Source organism: Numida meleagris, chromosome 3 (genome assembly GCF_002078875.1).
Source record: "Numida meleagris isolate 19003 breed g44 Domestic line chromosome 3, NumMel1.0, whole genome shotgun sequence".
NCBI classification, from domain to species: domain Eukaryota; kingdom Metazoa; phylum Chordata; class Aves; order Galliformes; family Numididae; genus Numida; species Numida meleagris.
The window spans coordinates 23,471,872-23,487,188 of record NC_034411.1 but is presented as its reverse complement, the minus strand read 5'-3'; the positions used below and the strand labels follow the sequence as shown (position 1 = coordinate 23,487,188).

General features: G+C 44.4%; 1 protein-coding gene across 1 annotated transcript in view; it reads right to left on the bottom strand.

The window, feature by feature from the left end:
* EML4 (echinoderm microtubule associated protein like 4) overlaps positions 1–14,338 on the bottom strand; it is a 153,523-nt gene extending 139,185 nt beyond the window's left edge. Inside the window, exon 1 of the mRNA XM_021390062.1 lies at positions 14,034–14,338. Coding sequence (XP_021245737.1) covers positions 14,034–14,058 — 25 coding nt within the window. The 5' untranslated portion in view covers positions 14,059–14,338. The remainder of the gene's footprint in view (positions 1–14,033) is intronic.

The window sequence follows — 15,317 nt, the reverse complement described above, 5'->3', positions numbered from 1 at the left end:
TTTTTTACCTGCTAATTACTTTAACTCTGAAAGTATTTGAGTTTTAATCTGTACAACACTGTATGCAGAAGACTTACAAATAGCTATAGCACAAAGAAAGGGGGAAAAGAACTACTCCAGAGTCAGCTTATAGCTTCACAGAAGCAAAACACATACTACAATGAATAAGATGATCATAATCCTGAAAATAAGTTAGGCAGACACATTAATCATACACCAAACAGCATCTGAAAGTAGGGTATATAATACAATAGAAATGTTTCAACTGAAGAATGAATATATACTGTCACTGGAATATAGGAATACTATATAACGACTTTGCACAGTTTTCACAGAAGTCAAAAAGACCTGTTCTAGATGATGCACAAAATGTATTGTATCATCAGGTTGAGAACAAACAGTAATAAATAAATAAAAAATAATAAAAAAAATTCTTTGAAACATTCTATTATGAACAGAAAATGGCCAGAATTTCAATCCCTTTATATTAAAACTGGTTTAGGAATGAAGTGCGCACACGTGTGTGTGTGTGTGTGTGTGTGTGTGTGTGTGTGTGTGCATCAAATTCTGGAAATTTCCCAATTTGCTCTGGAAATAAAAAAGAACTGGTCAAACTGCGTGTGTTTAAATTAAGTGAAGGTGGAAAGGTAGATATGTGTGTGACCCTATCAAATATAAATCCACACATACTGATAAATTCAGTACATGCTACATGCTGCAGATACTCAATGTATGTTTATTGCCAGTTTCACTTCCTTACAACTCCTTTTTGACGTTTAATCAATAGTTTTGAAAAAATGCCCCTTTATGGTTTATAAAAAAGGAACAGTGAATGCTGACATTAATTCACAAAAGCTACAGCCAAGTTATGGCTTTGAGCCCTTTTACTGCTAAAGCTGCTCTAGCTGTATGAACAGGAAATTGAAATTTCTACTGCAAATAATAATTACGTAAATGCAGATAATTAAAAGCATATTAGCAAGAACCTCTACACTCATACACCTTTATTACTTAGCTAGGCAATAACTGAACCAATGTTCAGAGAGCACACAAACAGTAGGTCACATTTTCTGTCTCTGAAGGTTCAAATAACTATTTAGAGATGAGAAGGAAAAAAGAGGGGAGTAGCACCATGCAAGTCAGGTCCCATTTGGGTTTCAAACCTCAGCTGCAGGGAAACAACAGGTAAAATTTCAACTCAGACAGCTGCAACAGCATATTTATTTTATTGACTTAAGCACAGCCAGAATTTCAAATGCACAGCTTGCAAGCTATAAATGCTTGAGTTGAAGGACAGCTGGGAGTAAAGCATGCATTAAGCTATCCAGGTACAAAGCAAGCGGCGCTGCTTGATACTTGCACACCTCACAAACTCCACAAGCATAAGTTCTGCAACACAGTACCAGATGGCTTATGCTCCTCCTGGTTGACAGGGATCACGACTTCAACATCTGACTATTAAATCCAAATTAACCACTCTCCCAAATTCATGTTTCTCTAATGGCAAAAAGTAGAATATATACAAACAAAACCATTTTTTGTAACGGATACACATACAAAACGAATGATCCAAAAGCCGTTCAAAATGTCAATGTTTGGTATTAAAAAAAACTCTCCATCATCATAGTTTAGAAAACAGGATGCCAGGTTAACTACTGTCCAATGCTATACAACTCACTGACAAGTTAACCCCATGGTAAAGCAACATAACGTTCCTCCAAACAAGCCATGATTTCCTGTGCTTTCCAATGCACAGCAGGAAATCTAACCCAAATGAAACAATTCCACAGTACACTGCAATCAGACATCCATAATAACTGGCAATCTGATGCCCAGTTTGAATACCACTGCACCAAAGTTACTTTTGCAATACAGTTATACAAAACAAACTCCACAGGCAACCTTCATTTTTCTGCTCAGCATCCTCAGCACTCCAAAATACCTGCTGTGGCTTCCAGTGCTGAGGAATGACTGCAGCATCCTCTAGAAATCGCAGCCAGCCCGTCCTGCCCCTCTCAAGGCTGTAATTCACATTCCTACAGCTGCCTGGGATCACAGCTCTGACACATGTTTTATGTCAAAAGATTGGCAATTTCACTGTGAAAGGACACACAAAATTAGAAAAGCAGAAACAAGCATACTGACATCATATAGAGCATCACTGGACTGGCACACACGAAGAAAAGATTATTTATACTGTAAATATGTTTATAAGTAGAACTTTTAATAGGATGCTTACTGCTACTTAGAAGCATGGGATGCCAACTCTCTACATCAACAGCAGAGTGAAAAGCAGAGCCATATATTGAGATACATCTTCAAAAAAAAGTTGTCCAAAGTCAAATTCAAGACTCATAGCAACAGCACAACAATGCTACGCTGCTTACAACCACAGACAGTCATGCAACAGTGTAACAAGAACCATCCTCATAGGTAGGGGTCCTGGAAATACTAAATCTAAATCTATTAAATCATGTCATTCAGAAGACCAAAGAGGTGTTTCCTTTGTATTGCCCAGTTTTTCCCCCCCTCACTGTACCATACACTATGCATCCAGCAAATCTAAATAAATGATGCAAAAAAAAACTAGAATAATCAATTCCCTTACCCTGCATCAGTATCTCATTTCCATATCCATATACAATAATAAACAGTTCACACAATAAATAAGACTTTTATTACACTAAAGTCTTTAAGTAACTCATTGGATATATTTGCACTGTCATCAAGTGCAAATAAACACTTTCCATGTGATGCATCTTAAAACAAAAGCTCACTTCTACAAAAGTACTTAAGTAACAATTAATATGTACAGATTTGGCATCTATTTTAGAGTTAATTTTGCTGTTAAACTAAATTCTAGCTATAGTGTTTTCACATCATGAAATTGCTGAGGTTTTTTTTTTTTCCTCTCTCTCACTTTTTTGGCTTTATTTTTCCAGTTCTTGGCTGAGGTTACTTTAAATATTAGTTTATAAATCTGCAGGTTATGAGTTCAGACCCATTTTCTTTCCATCTAAACGAGCTAGCACAGAAAACCTATTTAATCACATTATTTTTGCTCAAATCACTCACCTCTAGAAAGGAACAGAGCCACTAAGAACTTCATAGTGATAGCATCCATTCAATTCACAGTAAGATATGAACATTTGTAGAGTTTGGTAGTAGTTTAATAGGGTTGGTTCCCCCACACACACACTTTTTCAAATCAAATAGAACAAAAACAAAAAGCACAAAGCAAAGCTAAACACTTTTCCAAGGGGAAAAAAAAAATAAATCAAAGAACTCAGTTCCATTAGCTTACTGAAATCAGGAAATGCTACTTTCATTATAGAATTAAAGAATATTATGCTGTTATTCAGAACCTGAAGTCATTAGAAGCTATATTAATGCCTGTATTACACTATCTTTCTGGATCTGGCCTCGTCAACACTAGGTACAACGCATCTTCAGCCCACCGCATTCCTGTATTAATTCTGCAACTTCTGTAACAACACGGTATCTTCATCACAGAATCACAGAATGGCCTGGGTTGAAAAGGACCTCAAAGATCATCTAGTTTCAACCCCCCTGCTGAGTGCAGGGTCGCCAACCACTAGGTCAGGCTGCCCAGAGCCACGTCTAGCCTGGCCTTGAATGCCTCCAGGGACGGGGCATCCACAACCTCCCTGGGCAACCTGTTCCAGTGCGTCACCACCCTCTGTGTGAAGAACTTCCTCCTAATATCTAACCTACATCTCCCTTCTTAGTTTAAAACCATTCCCCCTTGTCCTATTGCTATCCACCCTCATAAACAATCCCTCCTCCTCCTGTTTATATGCTCCCTTCAAGTATTGGAAGGCCACAATGAGGTCTCCCCAGAGCCTTCTCTTCTCCAAGCTAAACAAGCCCAGTTTCCTCAACCTTTCTTCATAGGAGTGGTGCTCCAGCCCTCTGATCATCTTAGTCGCCTTCCTCTGGACCCGTTCCAAGAGCTCCACGTCTTTCTTCTGCTGGGACCCCCAGGTCTGGACACAGTACTCCAGATGGGGCCTCACAGAAGCCGAGCAGAGGGGGGACTGCCACCTCCCTCTCCCTGCTGGCCACTCCTCTTTTAATGCAGCCCAGAACATAGCTGGCCTTCTGGGCTGCCAGCGCACACTGCTGGCTCATGTCCAGCTTCTCATCCACCAGGACCCCCAAGTCCCTCTCCGCAGGGCTGCTCTCGAGTTCTTCCCCCAGCCTGTATAAATACCTGAGATTGCCCTGGCCCAAGTGCAGCACCTTGCATTTGGCCTCGTTGAACCTCATTAGGTTCTCTTGGCCCACTTCTCCAGCCTGTCCAGGTCCCTCTGGATGGCTTCCCTTCCTTCCAATGCATTGACTGCACCGCTCAGCTTGATGTCATCTGCAAACTTGCTGGCAGCTTGGTGTCATCTGCAATCTTCTGGCAGTTCCTATTCCTTCTAACCAGGCCTTTCATAAATTGACATTCTCAGCCACATCAGCTGCAAGAGAAATCTGGTACAAGCCAACAAACCAAAGGAAAATAAGCATGGAAGCTGCAGAAAAGACAGTGGGGCTCCCTGCTTATTTTCCTTTTATTTCTCATCCCATACCAAATCCTCCAGGAAGATTTTCCTGGAAGAAACATGCTTTTCTAAGCTTTCTTCTAATTAAACCTTCCCCCCACTTGCTTCTACAAGATGAGAAGTTGGTTAAACATGTATTTTTCAGAATCTAAGTGAAAATGGCTGAACTGAACAGTGCGAGAAGACAGAAACCGTGTAACTGCTTGAGCTGGTTTTTCATTCCAAACAAAAACTGGAAGTTATACGCGCGTATCACACTTTGATATTTGTTGATATGGAGGCAAAAACAACTCACTTTGAAAGCAAAGGCACATACCAAACTCAGAATAAGATTTCAAGCATTTCTTAGCTTCATACTAAATATTTGCCCAAGCTACAGTAGTTTCTGCAAATCTAGGCCATTAAAAATGAGTTAAAACAATCTAAAATAGGAATGCTAACAAATAGAAACAGCATCTCACCAAACTAACACATTTTTCATGCATCGCACACACAAGAAAAGATCATATTTACATCAGAAATACCACCAAGCCCATGCCAATTAAATACATGGCCTTATTACTCTGGTTCTTTAGTGTAAAGAAGAATATGCTCAAATCACATTCCTAATCATTTCACTTTATCTACCTCCAAAAGTAATTTACATGTGCACCTTAATTATACATTCATTCCTCTAGTAAGAATTCAGCCCAAGAATTTTCAGCTGACTGCTACCACAGCCAGAGCCTTACTGTTGCCATACCCATGCCAAGCAATCCTTGACCCATCGGAGCACCTTTCAAAAATACTGTTGTCACAAGTTATTGAAAATATAATACATATTGAACAAAATAATCCACAAAACCTAGAGAAAAGAAATGTCAGCAAATTGTGTTTCTTTAGTGTTGTACTATTTTCGTGGAAAATTGCTATCCCATATCCCATGGTGCTTAGAAACCAGAAACACAGAAATCCTCCCAATGCACAAGAGACTAAAAACAAAAGGGATCTCACAATTGGGCTTATCTCAGCTATTGAATATCTTTCAGTGACTCAGATCTCTTTCAAGCTTATTCCATGCAAAAAAAAAAAAAAAAAAAAAGAAGAAGAAAATTTAAAGATGCACTGAATTTGAGCTGCTTGTTATTGTTGTCCCACTCATGATTTTAACAGACATGTTTAGAGTTTAGGAAGAAAGCACTACAACCACACAAACCACTAATTTCCTGCTTGATATCTCTGATGGTATTTGCATAGCACACACTGGGACAAGAGACAACAGCAGTTTAATGCAGCATTTCATAGCTAAACAAAGTTGTAATTTTCTTCTTGAGTTCTTGTTTGAAAAAGCTGAAGTGGAATTATCTAGACATGAGCACTGCTACATCTGAGTCTTGCAACTGATAAATTTTCACATACTGTTCTCACCCTTGAAGGTTTCTCTTTTCCTCATCTATCTGGGCATAAGTGGGTATTGGTTGACATGGGTCTACCAGTGGGCATAGTAGCTAGTGGTTGATGGTCGTACTAGATGATCTTCAGATCATCAGCCTTCTCCTACCTTAATGATTCTATAATTCTACAAACAACAAGGACCACATTTGTAGGAATGCCTCCTGAACTTCCATTCAGGTAAATTCTAGTAATGAAATCCCCAAGCTGTAACATATCTAGCAGTTTCTTTCCATTCCACATGGTCACATTTCCAGTACCTACTGCTCCTGGAAAGGAACGTGGTCAAATATCCTACCTGAAGCACTATGCCTACAATTCTAAGCCACTCCAAAGCTTGTGATAAAAGCCAGATGTACTACTGGATGTATAATATAACCTTAAAAAATGTGTGTGTTTGTTTTTAAGGTGATGTCCATCCTCAAAAACTCAATCTGCAAGAGAAACCTTTGGCCTGTCTCCTGCCATCTTTTCAACAGAACTTGCCAGAGAAACTCAGTGGTCTAATTAACTGCAGACCCATGTAATTCACACAACAGGAAACCTCTTGAGAAAATGGCGTGGTCTACTTGTGACTGTGAATGAGGGGGAAGGAAACAAACTGGAGCCCACCCTCCTCCTGCTGTTGTTTTGCACTGCAGTGGGTGCAAAGCTCTTCAAAATCCCATGGAAAAGAGATATTTTTTTCTTTTGTTCTCAAAGAGAGAAACAATGTGACATACAGTAAGCTGTAAACAAACTATTAGTTCTGCCATTCATTTTATGTATATTTGGCATTGATAATTCAATTATGCTTGGGAGCACTTGCTCACCTCAGCAGCTAACTGAAATTTAGCATTTTAAAACAACCTCCGTTATTCTTATATCATAAATTAATTTAAAAGCACGAAATGTGGTGAAATCATTACCTCTTGTGTTTAGACAGCAAATAAAACCTTTTCTTGGGAACAGACATTTCTTGGTTTTGTGTCCTCAGCTCGGAACAAAGAAATCCAAATATTTTGTCCTTAAAATCATAAAGTTCTCATGAAAATGTATTTTCATTTGCTTTAGCTAAACCACATTTCTAGGCCTAACTAATTTGCAGCATCCCTTTAGGGAGCCAAATCTGGGGCTTAAAAGCATTTGTGACTTCAATTTATCCACTGGGTTTCAAACTCCCAATTTTCCCAGAGGATTATGAAACTCTGCCAATTTTGCTTGATGCATTAAAACTGTTTACACAAGTTCAAAATACATTTCAGCATAAAACAGTTTGGCTTCTGCTCCCCTCCACCTATTTATTTTTTTAAAAGCCCAAATAAACTGGAAGGGCAAGTGGGAACGAACTCCAGTCTGGAACACTGCATTAAAGTTAGAAGTTGAGTTTCAGTATAACACAAGAGAATCACACAACAGACAGTGACTGCTTTTCTCTAATTTAACAGAATACCTGAAATCCAAGGCACATAGGTTGCTCCACAAGTAATGCCTCCTATTTATTTCCAGGGAAACTACAACAGATACAAAGAGCACAATAGCACTATTTGAGCAAATTCTCAGTTACAAAACACTCTTTTTTAACATAGTCACCACCACTAGCTATATATATTCACCAGGGATGATCTACTCCATTAGACAGGTGCCAAAAAGCAGAAGACACTTCAAAGAAAGTAACTGGATTCTCCCACGCTCACTAGAAAAACCAAAGAAGTTGTTGTTCCAAATGAAAAGCAATGTCTTACAAAGTAGAACAGACACTAAAAACCAGGAGAGCAGTTGGGAAAAGAACAGTTAAAAAAAAACATCAAGATACAGCTATATTTAGCAAACAAGTTAGGCTGAAGCTATTGAGGATGAGCAGAAAAGGCAAACCCACTGAGAGACATAACTTCAAAAAAATAATTAAGAAAATGCATCTCATCCAATCAAGTAAGAACTCTTAAGGCACAAAGCTTGAGAAGCATATTGCTACATACAATCAGTGAATATTCCATGAATATTTGAAATATGGAGCCAAAAGAAAAGAAAGAATATCAAAAGTAAAAAGTGAAACATTAAATAAAAGTAGGAAGTGATAGAGGAATGGGAAAGAAGAAGGAAAAAAGTAAAGAAAAACAATGCACATGTTCCAAGATTTAGCCATAAACTTGGAGTTTTAACCTCTCTGGTATCTCTTCATATCCCAGCCCTCCATCAGCAGCACCCTCTCACTGCCACTGGCTGAATTACCAACCCATGCTGCAGGCCTGCCCCAAAATCAGAGTGCATATGTGTGGTTCCCAACGATACCTGCAGGCTCCTAGAGGAGCCCACATATCACCCCCACAGGGCTTCCAGGTGTCCCTCATTCAGCTCCTGATGAAACAAATCCCCATAATACCAAAGTTTTGCGTCAATTTTATCAGGCTGGCGAAGCAAAAGAAGGGTAGCAACTCCTCTTGAAGCTCAGCATGTTTGTTTACAGAGAAGAAACAAAGCAAGCAGAGGCTCCACCTGAGCTTGTGAGCAACTGTAGGAAGATTTCTTGAAAAGGAAGTTAGTAAAGCTTATAAAAAACTGTTTTTCAGGTGATTCTGATCTGCTAGACAGAACAATCACCCTACTAGAAACAGTCAACAGCAGCAAGAGCACACAGACCTGCGCTGTCATCATACACACCATGTGTTACAAAATTAATTACCCTATTACATTATGTGTGGGTAAAACAGGAACAACATTCTTGGCCTTAAGATTACATTCATTAAGGATTAGATTTAGCAAGGACCTGAAAGGGAAAAATAATAAACCTCAATAATTGTAGAAACCAAACTAAGGAAAGCAGCTACTTTGTATACAAGGAGTGACAAACAGAATCTCCTTGCACGTTACAATTAGCAACATAATGGTGTTTAACGAAAAAAAAAAAAAAAAAAAGAATTTTAAGGGCACTGTTAATTCACCAATTGCACCTCAGGATTTAAACCATGGGGGAAAAAAAAATCCTTTCAGAGGAGGTTTTTCAGGCAAGAGAAAATCATGTGAAATAACTACACCGCCCATATTAAAAATATTCAGTTAGAGAGTGTGAAGTACGCAGTGTAAGGCCAAAAATTATCCCCTGCATCCCAGGCATTAAGAGCCTTTCTACAGCAGGGAGAGAGAAACTTTCTCACAGATTCTCCTGTGTTTGAGGTTTATGGTTTCTTTGTTCAGCTGGCAACGAGAAGCAGGGCTGCTGTGTGCTGCCCATGCAGCAAGAGCGGCTGCCAGATAGTTCCCACAGCAAGCACTGTCCTCCTGGCCGCCCTCATGCCCTCAGTACCAGTCCCGGCCATCCTTCTCAGGCAGGACAGATAGATGTCCTGCCAAAAGTTTTGTTTCCAAGAGAGCTAGCACACTGACAATAGCACACAGCAGTCCCAGGAGCAGAGCCCAGTGAATCAAGCTGAACTCATTGTCTGCAGCCTAACAGGGCATCCATTAAAAAACAAAACTAGCTCAAATAAATGACAACCCCCCCGACCTGCTGCAGCCAGTCTCTCCTTCTCTCACTGCAGGGCTGGAGGGGCTTCTGCAAAGCCACAGTCTCAACAGGCACTACAGGCTTTTCATGCCCAAAGGAGGAGCACATTCTCGCAGCAGTCTCAGTAGTTATCCATAATAGACCCAGTGCAGCTACAGACAGATACGTTTTCCAACAACTTTAAAACAAACTTTAATGCAAATTGAGAAGAAAAAAAAAAATGAATCTGACCTACATGCCACCTCTTCAGTAAGATGTACTGCAGTTAATAGCAGTGACAAAACAATATGCAGATCCCACATAATAAGGAAAGCCTCTTTTTCATTTCATTTCTTGCTGAAGATATTTTCAATCACAGAATTTTACAGTAAGAACTACATCTAAGCTTCCCGGCCTCTCGCACAAAACCAATAGTTACAATTTGTAACTTCCAAGCTCTGTGTTTATTTTTGTAAGTTACTGTTCTCCCACAGACCTCATTGCTGGAGAGAGTCCTACAACACTCTTCATGCCATGTTGTTATCATTCTGGTGACAAACTTGGAAACAGACATACTCTTTTCAAATGCATCTTATGGAGGCTTCCACATCTTTAGTTACAATTGCTTATTGTTACAGAGCTCAACAAGCTGAAGCTTTCTCAGAACAGAAAACAATGCGACAGCTACGAACAGCAGAAAACTGTCCATTAGAGAACATCCCATGGCTTACTCTTTGTGAGCTTAAATCTAGCGGGATTTGAAGGATCTTGTACCTTAGCCAACTAACCCTGCAGAAATAAGAGGGGTATTAAATGGGGGGCTTGAGAATTGCCCCAGAGAAGTAACGCAGTGGCAAATGCTCTGTATTAAGACAGAGCTTCCAGCTAGAGGCACTCATTACAGAGAAAGACAGTGATAGGACAAAGGGGGGGACAGTTTTAAAATAAAAGTGGGGAGATTTACATTGGATGTGAGTAAGAAATTCTTTACTCAGAGGGCAGTGAGGCAGTGGCATTGCTGCCCAGAGAAGCTGTGGGTGCTGCATGCCTGGAGGCACTCAAGGCCAGGTTGGATGGGGCCTGAGGCAGGGGGGTAGAACTGGATAGTCTTAAAGGTCCCTTCCAACCCAAACCATTCTGCAGTTCAGTGATTTGTTGCACCAAATAAACTATCAGTCCCAGAAAGTTAAGATTTTAGCCCAAGAAAAGCATCGCCCTCTACCCTACAGTAGGTTCACAACACAGTAAAGCCAAACTAAGGGCTAGCACAACTCTCCAACCCTCTAGCAAGCCAAGTTATGGACAAACCCTCAAAACACATGGGCAAGCCGGAAGGCCAGAAGTGACTACAATGTTGGTTGGAATGTGAAAATTAAAATTAGAAGACCAGCAGTTTTGCCAACAATGCAGTCTTATAGCCTTCTGCTGAGACACATGTTCATGCAGGTTCACGGGCACCAGCGTGACAGTGGAAGAGATCTAGGGCAGTTGTCTACACCACAAAGAAGAAAGGTGGCAAAAACAAGGCAACGCCTGCTGGCAGGTTCAGCTGTACTATTTCTCACATTGACTTTGTTTGCCAGAACTGTGTTGTCCTCTTCTTTTGGTGGAATTAATAATGCTTTCTTTCCCCTGAAGATACTGCCTCAGGGCTGCTTTGATCAGGACCCCAAAGCAAGAGAACTTGGCAGACCCTTACCAGCCACCACACTGTGCCTGTGTCATGGTGAGGGCGTGAGGCACAAGCCCAAGAGCCCTGTCCAAGTCCCTGGACCTCTTGCTCCTATTCAGAAGCACATTCCTTCACCTCAAGAGGAAAAGCGGATGACCAGAATTCACCAAGCCTTCGATTCATTGAGCCCCCAGTGAGTGCTCTGTTAGAAACACTTAGATGTGAGGTATGCCAGTTCTACCTGACCTAACAAATGGGATTCAGTAACTGCTTTGCTACTAGTGATATTCAAAATGCACTCGAGGCCCAATAAACGTGAAATAACTCACTGCTTTATCAGAAGAGCAAGCCAATACCTATCTCAGCTGTGGAACTTAACTCATAATGCCTAATTTTATATATTCATTTTTTTCCACTGTTTACAGTAAGTGGATGGCTCCACTCTTGACACGGTGCTACACAAGCATGTCTTAAACCAACAACCAAAACCATTTTTTAAATTACATATGAAATGGTTTCTTTCATCTCTTTATTCTCATAAAAGTTTCAGTATGGAAGCCAAAAGAAAACAGCTGCGTGAAGTATTTTAGACTGCAGGAGACATGCAAAAAGGTATTTCTGCCTGTGCTGGAGGGCACAATCTGTAATAACATTTTGCCTTCCAGATGATGACAGGAGGCATTAAAAGGACAACTTGCTCCCTAATAAGCTCGCTTGACTGGCGAAGCACGCACATACAGAGATAGCACAGTTTTGCCAACAATAATTGCAATTAATTTTTACGTTTCAGTCTAAATTACATTAATTTATGGCCTTCCTAAAAGGCATTTAGCAGACAGCTGATTAAATTCAAGCCATTAGATTTTAATTAGAGATGTTTAAAAAAAAGTCTCCAAACAACTCGCACATCTTTGTGCGCGTTACATGCTTGTTACCAGCAGCAGCAAATAAGAAGTGATTACAAAGCACCAAGCAGACAGCACGGCTGAACCTGGGAGCACGGGGCCACACAGAGCTGTGTGTTTCGGAGCCCGACACTTAGGACGAGCTCTCCCAGCCCACATCCAGCAAACAACGTGCATCAATGCTTACTACAGAAGCAAAATCAAAGGCCAACTAACAATACCATGACATACACTTTAAAAGATTGAGCTGAGCTTAATCCTCATTAAATTCTAATAAAATCACAGGGCCTGCCTGACCAAACAGTAAAACAAATTAAAGGTCCAGATGGAGCCTCCCTCAGTAAGGGGAGTGGGATGCCCCGAGCCTCCACGCGCAGCACTGACTGAGTCGCTGCCCTGCAAGCAGCCTCCAAGCAGGAAAACAGTGCTCCATTATTTCAAAATAAGCATTAGGGTCTTTTCTCCCCCCACTTCCAACAGTTATTTCTAAATAAGAACCTCATGGGGGGCAGTACTCCCCGAGCTAAAGGCACATGGGCGCTCTTTGATATGGTGATCAATTCCACCACTGGGTAAAGAGGTTCATAAATATTAAGCAAGGTAAATTTGCATACATCACCCACGGGCACAATTTTCCCAGTGAAAAAAATGAGAATAGAACACTCACAATTCCTCCCCATGTCGCTTTTTGATCAGGAGATATGAAATGACCAGGAAAGTTACTTGGGCAAGGAGAGTGCATCAGGCCAGGAGCCAAGTTTTATTAAGTAAAAAAAATTAAAAAAAAAAAAAGTGCACTGTTAATTATGGTGCACCAGTTTGGTTTGGACAGGTGCCCAAAACGCGGCAGCAGACATTTCAGAAACCTTAAAGGTTAGGATCACGCTCAGCACTATTCAAATGAGTCAACTTTTCCAGAAAATCGAGAACTATTCCCTATTATTACAATTTTACAGCACTCGGGTGAAATCTAACTCCATGCCATTTTCAGAGGGGCAGATTTACTCTCCTGCAAAGGACAGAGGGGACTGGGTGCTGCGGTGGGGCAGGCACAGCAGGGCTGCAGGTAGGCAGCGCACCGCTCGGCGTTCTGCAAACCAAATAGGCAGAGCTGTGCCATCGAAAACAAATAAGGATGCACGCGCTCTACAGTTCTTACATTTAGATAATGTCAGGTCATACTTTCAATTGGGACGGCTTCACGCTGTACGCGAGTTATCCTCTGAAGCACTCGGAAAGGGGCTGCTGGAATGTTTCTCCTGAACTACTATTTGCCGTCGTCTTAGCGAAACCGAAAAGAGCGCAGGCTGTCAGCTTCCCGAGCGGGTTGAGGCGGGTGAGCGACAGATGTTTCGGGTTTGGGCGCAGCGCAGCACGCCGAGGTCCGGGCAGGGGCTGCTCCCTCCTCGCTGCTCTCCGAGCAGAGTGGTGCCCCGGGAAGGCGGCCCCGGAGCCGGCCCGGGCTGGGGACAGCGGGCGCCCCAGGAACGAAGCCGTCTCGTCGGGCTTCGGCCGGCCGGGGTCCACCCGGCTCCGGAGCGAAACTAAAATGGCATTAAACAGAACGAACCAGCCAAGCTCAAGTAAGTAACTCCGGGGAAGCGCAAGCCCACGGCGAGGAAAGAACAAAGGAGGCAAGTGCAGCCGGAGCTCTCGCAACAGATGGTTTGAAGCTGACCAGATTTCGCGCTGGCATCCCCTCCCTCCCTCTCCCTCTCTCCCTCTCCGTTTCCCTCCCCTCCCTCCGCAGCGCGGGCAGCGTTCCGCGCTCAGCCCCGCGTCGCCCCCGGCTCCAGCTCCGGTCCCAGCGGGCGCTGCCCTCAGCCCGGCGCTGCCCGCGGCGGCTCCCGGCCCGGCCGCAGGTGCGCGCCCCCGGTCCCCGGCCCCGCGGCGGGAGGGCGGGCTGCTGCCGGGAGTCAGGCTCGCCCCGTCCCTCCCGTGCCGTCTCGTCCCGTCCCGCCCTGCGCCCCGCGCTCCCCGAAGCCGCTCACCCAGACTCCCGGCGAACCCGTCCATTTTGTCCTGGGGAAGGCTGGTGCCGCAGCCCGAGGCGAAGCCGCTGTCGCCGTCCGGGACAGGTTCATTCACCCGCGGAGCGGCGGCAGCGGCGCCGCAGCCCGGTGTTCATCGGCCGCCCGGGGCGGCGGCTCCCGGCGCTCGGCGGCTCCGGTTCCTCCTGCTGCCGCTGCTGCTGCTTCGGGGCCGGCGGCGCTGCCCGGCTCTGTCGCTGCGCCGCGACCCTAGCGCGGCGCCGAGTGCCGAGCTCCGAGCTCCTCCCGCCGCCGCCAGCGCCGCCCCAGCGCCCCGTGCTGTCGTGCTTCCGACTCCGCCCGCCCTGGCAGCCGCCGCTTCCCCTGCGGGCGGGACGAGGTCGGGGATGGGGACCGGGCCGATTCCGCTGCCGGTAGCCCCGCGCCGGCCGCCTCCGGGGAGCGCTCCCTCCGCCGCCGCCGCCTCAGCGGCCGCCCAGACGGAGCGGGGGTTCCCCGTGCCTGCCCGCCTCCTTGCAGCCCGTACGCCTGAGGAGCGGCACACGCAGCATCTCTGTGGGGTGTTTGCTCGGGTTGCGTTCAGGGTTTGGTACCGTTTGTGAGACGCAGCGATCAAAGCTAAGATTTCCTTAGGTTTCTCTGGAATCACTGGTTCAGACTACTTTGGGGAAGTGCTTTAGCAGCCGTTGGAGCTGTTTGTCCCGGTGTAAGCTGGCTCCCGGGGCCGCCTCCCCTCGCTGCAGCCCCGCTCCTGTTGCTCCTGTTGCTTTCAGCCCCACGCAAGTTGATGAGGAGCAATGCAAAGCAGAACCAGAAATTCAGGTCAGCCGTGCCTCGCGCCGGCCTACCTTCCGTCCAAGAGCTCGTGCATTAGGCAACGCCGCCAACTTGCGCGATGCGATGCGTTGCATTCTCCCTGGTCAGGAAAAGCTGCGTACCCGTTGCAACATCCTGTTGTGGTGCGAGCGCTTTCCTCTCGTGCACGCAGCGAGGGGGGCGGGTGCCGGCCCAGCGCCCTGCTGCTGCTCGCAGCCGTGTCCGGGGCTGCCGCTGGGCTGAGGGCAGCTGGAGCGGCGCGTCCTGAGCAGGGCCGGCCCTGGGCACCAGCGGGTGGGTCGCTGGAGACAACCCTGCGATTTTAAGCCTGGGAAAAGGAGGCACGGAGGTGAAGACGGCAGCACCAGATCCTTATCTAGATGCTTAATTAGTGCTGAAACTGCTTAGGAGCGCGAATGCTTTGGATTGTCTGAGTCCTGCATAGCACTGCGCCACGAGGTAGAGCTG